This window comes from Molothrus aeneus, chromosome 14 (genome assembly GCF_037042795.1).
Source record: "Molothrus aeneus isolate 106 chromosome 14, BPBGC_Maene_1.0, whole genome shotgun sequence".
Lineage (NCBI taxonomy): Eukaryota > Metazoa > Chordata > Aves > Passeriformes > Icteridae > Molothrus > Molothrus aeneus.
Window position 1 is genome coordinate 18,948,347 of NC_089659.1, and position 12,018 is coordinate 18,960,364.

Sequence of the window (12,018 nt, forward strand, 5' to 3'; positions counted from 1 at the left end):
AGAGAGCTTGGCTTTCTGTCCCTGCTGGCAGGGCAGGAAGGGCTCTGGATCCGATTGCAGTATCACTTTCCACGCCAGCCTGCTCAGGGAGCGGGGTTTCCCTCTCTGCACATGCTGGAGCAGAACCTGCTGGGAGCTGCAGTGGGAGCTGAGCTGTGTGCTAGGTGCAGGCTGGCTCTGGGGTGCCATGCAGAGGGGTGTCTGGTCCTGCACCCCAGAGGGTTTGCTATCTACCAGCTCTTCTATTGAAGCCCTGCAAGGGGCAGAGCATGGGCTTCTTGTACCTGCACAGCTGAGGCACCACAGAGGCTTTCATTACAAAGAAAAGGAAGTTTAATTTATACAAAAGAGTGTTTAAACCCTGAGGGGCACGTTTGGCCCCTGACACCTGCATGGATGCCCATGTCCCACCCCCATCCAGTGGTTCTGCCCAACCTGCTGGGCTCCCATGGCTTCCTGCTGCTCCAGCAGCATCACAGAACGTGGCTCTGCTTTCCCAGTGAGCTACAGGCCCACTTGCTCCATGAGGACCCCCTGAACACAAGGACAGGCAGGCAGCAGTCTTTGAACCTGGAATTTCTCATGGAGACAGAGTACCTTGCTGTGTCCAGCTTGGCTTCAGTGCATGCACAGATGTGTATTCCTGGCCTTGCTTTGGAAAGGCTTGAGGCAGTACAGTCAGGGTCCCTGCCCACTGGGGCACCAGCCTCGCTGCCACTTAAAAGTTTTCCTTGTTGAAGTAGAATTTGACCTTCCTGGGGTCCAGGCTGGAGTACTGGTGACAAGACTTCTGCAGGCTCTTTGCCAGGGCCTGTGGCCCACAGAGGAACACACCAACCACTGACCTGCAAACAGCACGGGCATGTCAGTGCCAGGAGGGCAACTCAGGGAAAAGGGATTGAAAAGCTTTGTGGGCTCCCTGCCTGGGATAGCACCCCTGTCCCACAGCCAGCCCAGTGCTGAGTGCCAGGGTAGAGGGAGTGCCTCTGACTCCAACATCCCGAATTCCCTGCTCAGCTCTCACCTGGGGTGGGCTGCAGCCACTGCTGCAAACTCCGTGTTCCACATGGGCCGCCCGAAGATGGTTTTGTGCCTGAGGCCCGTCACTGTGTCCGTAGCGGTGTCAAAGTGCAGTGCCACGTTGTTGGCCTGGGCAGGCAGGGATGGTGAGAACCCAGGCACCACCCACGAGCCCCCCTCCAGTCCCTCACCACAGAGGAGCATCCATTGCTGATCCCACCAAACACTGTGCCTGGACTTGGTGCCTAAAAGCCGTTGTCATGCTTGCCCTGCCCTTGTTGCCCAGCTTGGCCTCCCTGTGTCCCCCTCTTGCAGCCATGCCAGCCTGTGCTTGACTCACAATGCTGGTGTCCCAGCCAGTGAGGAAGAGACGGTAGGTGAGGAAGTCTGCCTTGCCCGACTCAGCCATCTTCTGCTCCAGGGAGGCAAGCAGGTCGTTGAACCAGGCAAAGGCTCCTGTGTCCCGGCACAGCCAGTAGAAGTAGATCTGGGATGCAGGGGGAGAGGGATTGGTCAGGGTGGAGCAGAGCCAGAGGAAGAAACCCACAGCTGGTGCCGGGGGACGCTCCATACCTTCTTGGTCTTGAGGGTCTGGTCACCCTGCTGGAACTTGTACCAGATGGACTTGAGGATGGAGGCGAAGGGGGTGACACCAATGCCCGCTCCAACCAGCATGGCCACCTCGTACTGGAACACGTCTTCACTGGCTGTGCCAAAGGGACCATCCACCTCGACCCTGGCCAGAGCAGGGCCTGGGTGAGAGCTACGGCCTCCCCAGATCCCTGGCATGACCTGTTGGGCACTGCCCAGCCTACCTGGGCGTTTCCAGTTGGAAGGTGTTGATGAGACGCTCTGTCCAGTCGCCGGCTGCCCGGATGTGGATGGAGAAGAAGTCCTCCTCGGGTGCAGAGGTGAGGGTGAAGGGGTGCCACTCCAGAGCAGATATGGCAGGGCAGTTGACAAAGATGTACTGCCCCACTTCCATAGAGAAACCCTTCTTCTGCATCTGCAGCTCCAGCACGCGGGCAGGGTGCATGACCACCTGGGGGCACGGGCAGGGCTCAGCCTGGCCCCTGTGCCTGTGGCCCCTGCCCGCCTCCCCATGGCCACCACAGCGAGGGGCTGTGGCACAGGTGACTCCAAGGGGAGGAGCTGGCAGAGGAGCAGGCTCCTGCACCACCCACCTTTTTGATAACCACCTTCTGCTGCGCACGCCAGACCCGCAGGAGCCGCTCAAAGACATAGAGGATGATGGGGGCAAGAACCCACTTCCAGGACTGTGAGGATGGAGGAGAGCAAAGGATTGGGCAGGGCCAGGGCAAGGGAAGTTTCTCCCCCAGAGCCACCCCACCACTGCCCTACCTCGGCAGGGATGCTCCCGAACTCGGGGTCTTTGCAGCAGCTGTGGGTGCAGTTCTGCTCCCGCTGTGTGAGGTACTCGGCGCAGTCATAGGGGGGCACCTCTGCCATGCTCTGCTCCGTCTGCCCACGCACCAGCCCGCTGCAGGGAGGTGAGGGATGAGCCCAGGGGCCAGCTCTGCCCCCAGCCAGGGCTGAGCCACACTGAGTGAGGCCAGCTGGGCTGGCCCGCCCTGGGAATGGCAGGTGACAGCCCACTGTGACAGCCCACTGTGACAGCCCAATGGCTGTCCCACCAGGGTGTGTGTGCACTGCCCCTCGCTGTCCTGCCCTGGCACTGCTGAGGAGCCTTACGCGATGCCGTGGATGACGAGGCCTGCGAAGTAGACGAGGAAGAGGTGGTGTGTGTACCAGAAGAGCTCGAAGTAGTTCCTGCGGATGAACTCGGTGGAGGATGTGACCATGAGGATGAGTGCCAGCGTGATGATCACCCCCGTGAGCCCCGGGATGGTGGTGAAAGCCACGTACTCGACGGTCTGCAGGGGCAGCAGGGGGGTCAGGGGAGCAGGGGACAGGGGGTGCTGGGTTGCTGGATGCCAAGGCCACACTCACCGTCTGGTTGGAGTGGATGGGGTTCAGCCACTCGCTGCCCTGCAGATGCATCTTGGAGAGGACAGCGGGGAGGCTGCTGTCAGTGGCTTGTTGGCTCTGGTTGTAGCGCTCCAGGTTGAAGAGGTGGGCGATGGTGTGCACAGCTGGACAGGGCACAGGCAGTCACCACCGGGCAGCTCCCAGTCCCCACTGTCACCCCATCCCAGTCCAGGGGTACCTGTGAGCAGGGCCAGTGCGTAGGCCACCAGCTTGTGGAAGGTGAGGTTGTGGTCCAGCTGCTTCCGCAAGGTCCGCCTGCAGCACTGCAGGGAGAGGCAGCAGGACGGTGTCAGGATGGGACAGGGATGGGGACGGCCATGCTGGCTGTGCCACCACGGACACTCACTGAGCAGGTCCCACGGAGGAAGGAGAGCAGGTTGCGGCAGACGGGCAGCAGGATCAGCATGCTGTTGAAGTTGAGGCACTTGGCTGATGCTCGAGCCCATGCCAAGGCAGACTGGGGAGGAGAGAGGGGTGAGCACCACTGTCCTGTCGTGGCTGTGCAGGACTGGGTCAGGGTGGGATTAGTCAGTGCTGAGCTAGGCTGGGAACTGGGATGGAGGGATGCTGGGCTGGCATGGGGACTGGGAGGGGTGAGCTAGGAGAGGACTGGGAGGGGGAGATGCTATGCTAGGCTGGGCTGGGATGCTGCTGGGCTGAGAGCAGACAGGGATCAAGACAGGGACTAGCATGGTGCAATGCCAGGCTGTGGAGTGGGATGGAGTGATGGTGGGCTGGAAGGGAACAGAACATGAGAGGGGCGTGGGATGTTGCAGCCCCCACCCCACTGCAGCAGACCCCGAGGGGCTCTGCCTGGGCAGGCAGGGTGCTGTGGGGAGCCCCTTACCCCAAGGATGGCCCTGGTGTAGAAATAGCGCTCATCCCGGTCAAAGAACAGAAAGTAGTAGGTGAAGAGGAAGATGTTGATGCCCAGCCAGGCTGCCTGCAGGGGAAAGTCACAACCTTGTGAGGAACCCAGCAGACAGTATCCATCCTGTTTCCTTGTGAGCTGCCCTGTCACACACAGGGCTGGGACACAGGGTCAAAGGTGGGGAGAGGTGCGGAAGTCTTGCAGAATTGCTGTCTTGTCACACACTGCCCTGTGCATCACCGAGCATGATGAAGGAGGAAAGGCAGGAGCAGGCAACACCCGTGTAATGGGAGGGAAAGCAGATCCAGAGTGTGGTCAGGACTGTGTGGGAAAGATTCTGGGAGAGGGAAGTTTCACAGAGAGCTGGCTCACCTGGCCCCACAGTGCTGTTGTCCCCTGCCTAACCCCACTGCATCCCACACTGCCGCCTCTCGCAGCCACTGAATTTTTGCACAGGTCCCAAAAAAACCACCCAAAAAATTACACCCTGCTGTGTATTTGGTTTTTGGCTGTTTTCTTTTTCTTTTTTAAGTAACTTAAAAAATTAAAATAGCCCAACTGTCAGTAAACCCCATGTTCCCAGTCATTCACAGCTCCTCACACAGCTCTGAGCAGCTGATGGGTGCTGGCCAGGCAAGCTCTGTTACACCAGAGATGCTGCAGCACGGCAGATGGTCCCTATGGTGCCAGCTCCTCACCCTGCCACGAGTTCTCACAGGATCCTCCTCCTCTCACAAGGGGAGAAGAGGCACGTGGCAGGCCCCCAGCCAGAGTGGCCAGGCAAAGCAGCAGCATTTTGAAGTTTTCCAGGACCTCCTTTCCCATGAGCTGTGTTTTCCCCGAGACTTCAGGTTTCCAGAGCCCATCCCTCCCCTGGCTGCCAGGGTGCGTGGGTTGGGGAGCAGAGGGGATGCTTGTCTCTGCCCACAGCCCAGCCCCAGGGCAGCTCATCAGCCCCCATCTCCCCTATAAACCCCCAGGGTCCCCCAGCACAGCCCAGCACCCTGCAGAGCCCCCAGCCCCAGAGACTCACGAGCACAGCAGCTGAGAACCAGTGGTTGACCAGCCAGTTGCCCATGGTGCGCTGTGCCCGCGCCCGCCGCTGCCAGCCGCTTTTATGGAGCACAGCAGGTGAGACAGCCCGGCCTGGGAACGGCACCTGGGGACTTTCCCCTGAGAGCACTTGGAGGAAATGCCGGAGCTTTCAAAGGCTCCTTCCAGGAAGGCAGGGCTGACCCAATAGGCCAACACCAGAACGAGCCCCTTGTGCTGGCTGGGGGATGGCCCCTGCTGAGAGATCCCCTGTTCCCCACGGCTGGGTCACACAGGGTGTCTGCCTGCTCCTCCCGGGGTTTTGCAACCTCTGAGGACAAAAATGGGCTTTTTTTGTAAGGCAGGAATTTCCTGGGAAGAAGTTGTGGAGGATCCATCCTGTTCTGGCTCAACAGCTCTGTTTTCCCTGGCCTCTCTCCCCAGCCTGCACTGCCCATCTTCCAGGGAAACCACCAAAGGAAGAGAAGCCTCCGGGGGTCACAGTGCTGCCCTGGTGCCAGGATCCAGCCTGGGCATCCATTACAGGTGGGTGATTTAAGACCGAGCACCAGTAGTGCTGCACCTCCATGGGCCCCCAGGGCTGATGAGCATCCTCAGTCCAGCACCCAAACTGAGCTGACCCCAAAAATGGGTGCTGGGGTGGGGGGTGTCACACTCCTGTTTTGGGGCCAGGATGTCTGGGTCCCATCAGCACCCACTGCCACTGCTGTGCCAGCCACCCTTCCCCTCCTGCCTGAGCCCTGGGGCGTCCAGTGCTCCAGCTGGGAACAGCAGCCTGTTCTGGGCCCCTGAGCCTGGAGGAACAGGTCAGACAGGCTTGCTCCTTGCTGGCATGCTGCTCTCTGCTGGCCTGCAGCCACGGCCATGCTGACGGAAGCACAGGACGAGGCCAGCCCCATCCCGCCGTGCTCCTGGACCTCCACAGAGGGGCTCCCTCATCCCCACTTCCCGCTGGCACAGCCCCATTTCAGTGCCTGTAAAGGAGTTTTACGTGGACAGCAGGTGTGTGCACCAGTGCCAGCCCCTGGGACGGTCCCCACCCTCCGTGTGAGTCACTGCCAGCACCCAGACTCGCAGTCACAGCAAAGTTTCTTTACTGCTTACAACAGTCCCAGTGGCACCCGTGGCACAAGGTCACCGTATGCACCATAGCAGCAGTGGGGGTGTCGGGGCACCCCAGGGGCTCTGCACCATGTGGCAGCCAGCTGGCATGGGCAACTGGTTGGGGCACCCCATAAGCTGTAGAATTGTCGAATTGTAGAATAGTTTGGGTTGGAAGGGACCTCTAAAGGCCATCTAGTTACACTCCAGAGATGGGCAGGGACATCTTCAACCAGGCCAGGTTGCTCAGAGCCCACCCAACCGGGCCTTGAATGTTTTCAGGGATGGGACATCCACCATCTCTCTGGGTAACATGTGCCAGTCCCTCACCACTCTCACTGCAAAAAACTTCCTTATGTCCAATCCAAATCAACCTTCCTTCATGTTCATGAGTGGTTCTGAGCGGGCAAGCACACTCCTGTCCCCCTGCCCCCGAGGGGATGCACTGGGACCTGCTGCCACCAGGCAGCACTCAGCCTGTGCCACGGGCATCCTCCAGCTGCTGGCACAGCCCTGTGCTGCCCGTGCCATGTCCGAGGCTGGCTGGAGGAGCCGGGTGCTCAGACAATGCTGTGCCTCACGCCGGGCTCCAGGGGTGCCTCGAGGCACAGCGGGGTCCCTGCGGGGCGCCGGCGGCAGCACACGCAGTGCAGGAAGTCAGCCACGTTGTGCCTGAAGAGCTGGCGGCAGGGGTGCAGGTACTGGAAGAAGAGCAGCATGAAGTAGATGCCCAGGCAGTAGCCGAGGAGCAGCTGCAGCACCAGCAGCGCGGTGCAGACGTTCTCATAGACGTCAGTCTTGAAGAAGTACCAGAGGATGACCAGGGCCGTGTTCTCGGCCAGCCGGGCCACGTAGTACACGGCCAGGCGGCCCCAGTTCTGGGACTTGTCAATGAGGTCCCGGTCGGCCAGCTTGAGCTGCACGGCCGACCAGCAGAACATGTTGATGCTGGAGTACAGCAGGGTGAAGGCGCACAGCACCACCACCGTGCCCAGGCGGCTGAAGTTCTTCTCGATGTTGTCGGGCAGGCGGCTGCCGCTGCGCCAGAACTGCACCCAGGGCAAGAAGAAAACCACCAGGAGGTTGGCCAGGGCGATGGGGATGATCCAGTGCTTGAAGACGGTGCTGAAGAGCACGAGGACGGCGATGCGGGTGGAGATCTCCAGGCTGCGCCACAGCACGATGCACAGGAAGGCCAGCGGCCGCAGCTGCACCTTGTAGTCGTCGTACTTGACCTGGATGGCCAGGATGTTGCAGACCAGGGCCCCGTAGGTGACTGACACCAGGCAGATGGCCATGAGCACGGCTGCAGAGGGACAGAGCAGGCCAGTCAGGCAGTGGAGGGGCCAGGCTGTGTCCAGCCTCTCCGCTGCCTGGGGTGCAGAGTGTGGGGTGACAGCTCCAGGTGGGAAACCTGGGGTGCCTCTCCTGGTGAGAAGTACAGGGTGCCCAACACCTGGGCTCACAGCAGAAGGCTCAGTGTGAGCACTGCTGGAACAGCTCATGGATGGTGGTGACAGTCCCCATGATGAGGAGGCTGCTGGCAGCAGGGGGCTCAGAACCCAAAGGTTCTCCCTACACCAATAAAACACAAGCCTTGGCCAAACTGGAGCCATTTCTGTGGTTGGACCATGCCCCAGCCCCCTGCCCTGTGCAGGAAATGCTGCTCAAGGGTGAGCAGGGCACAGTCAGTGCTGCGAGGGCCCCTCTGCCTTCGCCCCAGCCAAGAGCTGCAGCACTGTAGCCCCAGAGGCATCCCAAGAGCCAGCCCCATCCGAGGGCTGCAGAGCCAAGGTCATTTGTAGGGAATGCCAGCAGCTGCTCACATTCAGCACTGCCAGGAATACCATGGAGAGAAATAGAAGAGTGCAGCTGGTCCCATCCACGGTGGCTGCCAGCTGCAGGGCTGAGCTGGCACTCCAGCTGCGAGGGAATCACCCAGAACACATCATTTGGTATTTACTTCATGCATCTACTGCTAAAGCAGCACTGGCACTCATTCTTCCTGTGCATCTGCAACTCCCCAAAATGCCTTTGCAGAGGGCTGTGGCAAATTAGGCAGTTTCTACGGGGCATCTCCTGTGCTTCCCTTTTCATGCACCTGCTGTGGGCACCGATGACAAGGTCTGGGCTCCCAGCGCTGCTGGGTGAGGGCAGCTCTTCAGCCAGCACTGTAATTGGAATGGTGCAGAGCACACCTGCCTGCCCAGCTCGGTGCCAAAATGGGAGTTAAAAGTTTGCTCTGGCATATCCACCCCCAAGCACATAAACATCCTGGGAGCAGGGAAGGGAGCCTTGGAGTGGGAGTGCTGGGCTGGGAGCTCTGGCTGCTGGAAAATGTGCAGAAATAGATACAGTGGGGGGACTTGAGGGAGCCAGAGCCTCTCGCTAGATGGAAAACAACGAATGGAGACTGGAGCAGGCTAGGACAGGGACCTGACCCTCTTATGAGACATGGCACTGAGTGGATGGCTTGGCTCTGGGGGGCAGATACTCATGAGCACGGGGCTGGGAGCAGAGCCTGGCACCTCAGCCACGCCTGCTCTTTCCCACTTTGCATCACTGCAAGCAGGAAAGCAGAGAGCTGATGAGTGCCCAAGATTTGTGGGTCGTGCTCCACATTTCAGGGAGTCCAATGGAAGCTGTGCCCAGGAGGGACTTTTTGAATTGCCCGGATGCCCCGTCAGCACAAGCAGCTGAGGAGCTGCCCCGGTGCCCTGGTGGGGTTCTGGGGAGCCCTTACCTCGGGCAGCAGGGACGTACTTCTCGAGCACGCTGATGTAGAGCTGCAGGGTGAGCTGCGGCGTGGAGCCCAGGAAGGCCTGGATGACGGCCATGCGCTTGAAGGCGTTGCGGTGCGTGGCCAGGCGCCGCTCCGAGTGCCCCACCTCCTGCTCCAGCTCCAGCTCGTAGCCCTGCCGCAGCCGCCGCTTGCGGGTGATGGTCACGTAGGGCTCCTCCTCCCTCCCCGACCAGCAGTACACCACCAGGGCCTCCACACACCTGTGGGGACACGGCAGCCGTCACCCCAGCCCTCCTGATGTCCCATTCCAGCACCTGCAGCCCCACCCTGCCGGTGCTGCCCAGAGCCCACTCCCGGTGAGTGCAGCCCGACTGTTCTGGGCAACTGCCCAAAGTGCTGTGGGCACATCAGGACCATGGGCATGGCCCGTGGCTGCTCCTCTGCTCCAGCATTCAGGGGGATCATGGGTACCAGGGGGGCAACAACTGCTCCAGAGAGCTGCTGGAAGAGGTGAAGCATCCAGGGTACAAAGCAGCGACCCTGCTGGGAGCTGCAGCTACAGGAAGGTGTTAATCACCCTTGGGTTCTGTTTTTCCCAACTGGCAGAAACCTCTTCCTCTAAGCAGAGGCAACAGAAACTCTGAAGTATCAGAGCTGAATATCAGACTTCTCTTTGATCTCTCATCTTGAGCAGAAGAAGGCTTCTACACTTCCTGCTTGCTGGGGACAGCAGGAAGGAGGGCGCAGGGTGAAGCCGTGTGTGGCACGGGCAGATAAGGGAGAGTTTCCTCAGCCCCTTCTCTGCAGGCCTCACTGTGGGCAGGGCTGGGACTCTGCCATGCCTGCAGGGACAGGGGACCCCCAGCCCCTCCACAGAGCCATGGAGGGGTGTGCATGGCCACAGGGGATCAGCTTGGCTCTGCCTGGGGCCCAGCTGGACACCATTGTTTATGGGTGCTTATCAGGACAGCACAAATTGCTGTGTACCAAACCCAAAAGGAGGGAGGGTTTAGGATAAATTCTCTCGACAGATCAAGCCAGCACTCATGGCTCATTGCAAACTCTAATGGGAAAAACAGTTTCATCCCGAAGATCCAGCTTGCAGAGTAGTCCCAGCTGGCTCCCAGTGCCCTGCCAGACCTTCTCAGCAGGCTGGGCTCCAGCTCCAGCCCGAGCAGCCTGCCCCGGGCAGCCCCAGCTGGCTCCTACAGCAGCTGGGCAGCACCCACCCAGCTCAGCCAGCCTCGCTGGTGTGGTGAGAGTCACAGCACTGCTGTGGGCCAGCACAGGCTGGCAGCACCAGGCAAGGGTGGCTCTCAAGTTAAGCCATGGTGACAGGGACACATCTGGTGCACTGCTTGTTTCCGGTGGCAGAGGAAGTGCGGAGCGGCCGCGGTGGTTTGGGAGCCTGTGGTACAGCGAGCCCAAAGTTGGCTGCTGGGCTGCCCTTGGGAAGGAGCCCGTGGAGGTGGTGGCTGTGCCATGCCCCCTGCATGCCATGGCTGTGCCATGCCTCCTGCAGTGCCTCCTCATGGAGCAGGCTGCCCGGTGATGACAGCCCGGGAGGCACCGCAGCATTCCCAAGGAATGAGGGATCGGCTTGTGCAACATCCATCCACCCCCTCACCGTCCTCCTCCCAGCACAGCCCGGTGCCCCACAGCTCCCATGCCAGCCCCACTCCCACACCTAGCTCTTCTCCATGTCCCATAACCCCACTGAGTCCCACTCCTGCCCTATGCAGGACACCCCCAGAATCCCACTACGTGCCCAAGAGTGTTGTCCAAAGGTTTGTCGAACTCAGACAGGCCAGGTGCTGTGACCACTTCCCTAGGGAGCCTGTTTGAGAGCTGCACCACCCTCTCTCTGGGTGTAAAACCTTTTCCTGATATCTAATGTAAACTTCTCCTGACTCAGCCCCGTACCATGTCAGTATTCACCCCGGAGCACCCACCGGGGATTCCCAGCACAAGCACAGCCAAATGATGGCAAACCCGAGAGGCTGAGTGAATCGCTGGCTGTCTCCGGGACCTCGGGCAGAGTTTTCCCAGCAGCTGGGACACAACAGGCTGGCAGAGTCGTGTCCTGCCCGGAGCGGGCTCCAGCAGCGGGAGCACCCGCGGCAGAACCGGCGGGCAAGGGGTCCCCGCGGGCCGGGAGCAGCAGGGCCGGGGCGGAGGGACGGGGAGGCGGCAGGAGCAGCTCCGGGCAGGTGGCCGCTGACACACGGACCCGGGGTGCCCGAACTGCCCGGCGCTGCTCCCTGCTCTCACCCGGTGCCCGCGCCCCTGCCGGGGGTGCCGGGGGTGCCCGGGCGTGCCCAGAGTTCGCTCACCTGATGATGGGCCCGAGCTGCAGCAGGTGCATGAGCAGGACGAGCGGGCGGTCGCGGCTGAGGTCGCGGTGCACGAAGATGAGGGTGAGCTGCACCAGGACGGAGGGGCAGAGCACGAAGAAGACGGTGAGCGCCAGCCAGAAGCGGTCGTCGGAGTGGCCGTAGGAGAGGCAGAGCACGGCGGCCGCCGCCCCCTCGCCGCAGAACAGCGCCGTCGAGAAGACGATGCCGAGCGGCAGCTTCGCCCGCGACGGGGCGGCGGCGGGCGGGCAGCCCCCGCTCGGAGCGTCCATGGCGGCCCCGGCCCGGCCCGGCCCGGCCCGGCCGCTCAGCCCCGCCGCGGCGCCATCCCGGGCTGCGGCGGAGAGAGAGAGAGAGGAGCCGCGCTGCGGGGCGGGACGGCCGGGGCGGGGCTCCCCCGCCGCACCGGGCCCCGACGGGCGGCCCCGCACCGGGACCCATCCGGGACCACTCCGGCACCGGCACCGCTCCGGGACCGCCCCGAGCCCCGCGGCACCGGCCCCGATCCGGGACCACTCCGGCACCGGCACCGCTCCGGGACCGCCCCGAGCCCCGCGGCACCGGCACCGCTCCGGGACCGCCCCGAGCCCTTGGTCCGGGCTGCACCGGCCGGATCCATCCCCACCAGGTCCATATCCTCCAGGCCGGGTCCTCCGGCTCCCGGTGCCCCAGCCCTGCCCTGGCCGCCACCCTCCTGCGCCGGGACCCCCTCGCTGCTGTGCCCTGTCCCTACCAGGTGTGCAGGTTCCTGCCCCAGGACAGCCCCACCTGCCCCTCTGCCCCCACACCCCTGTCTCGGACCAGGACCTTCTGCCGAGGGCTCCCCATCTCTGCAGGGAAGAGCCCCATGGACCCACAGCCCAGAG

At 61.9% G+C, this 12,018-nt stretch overlaps 2 protein-coding genes across 2 annotated transcripts; both read right to left on the minus strand.

The window, feature by feature from the left end:
- Positions 1–316: 316 nt before the first annotated feature.
- On the minus strand, positions 317–5,917 carry NOX1 (NADPH oxidase 1). Its single transcript, XM_066559364.1, has 13 exons — positions 4,935–5,917; positions 3,878–3,973; positions 3,377–3,487; positions 3,209–3,293; positions 2,992–3,134; positions 2,734–2,915; positions 2,383–2,521; positions 2,205–2,297; positions 1,836–2,062; positions 1,594–1,756; positions 1,361–1,507; positions 1,025–1,149; positions 317–845 (listed from the first exon to the last, which is right to left on the minus strand). Exons 1-13 carry the CDS (start codon positions 4,977–4,979, stop codon positions 719–721), a joined length of 1,683 nt encoding a protein of 560 aa, XP_066415461.1. The 5' UTR covers positions 4,980–5,917; the 3' UTR covers positions 317–718.
- A 114-nt stretch (positions 5,918–6,031) lies between these two features.
- On the minus strand, positions 6,032–11,440 carry XKRX (XK related X-linked). The gene is made up of 3 exons (XM_066559365.1): positions 11,132–11,440; positions 8,799–9,058; positions 6,032–7,361 (listed from the first exon to the last, which is right to left on the minus strand). Exons 1-3 carry the CDS (start codon positions 11,422–11,424, stop codon positions 6,616–6,618), a joined length of 1,299 nt encoding a protein of 432 aa, XP_066415462.1. The 5' UTR covers positions 11,425–11,440; the 3' UTR covers positions 6,032–6,615.
- Positions 11,441–12,018: the final 578 nt, after the last annotated feature.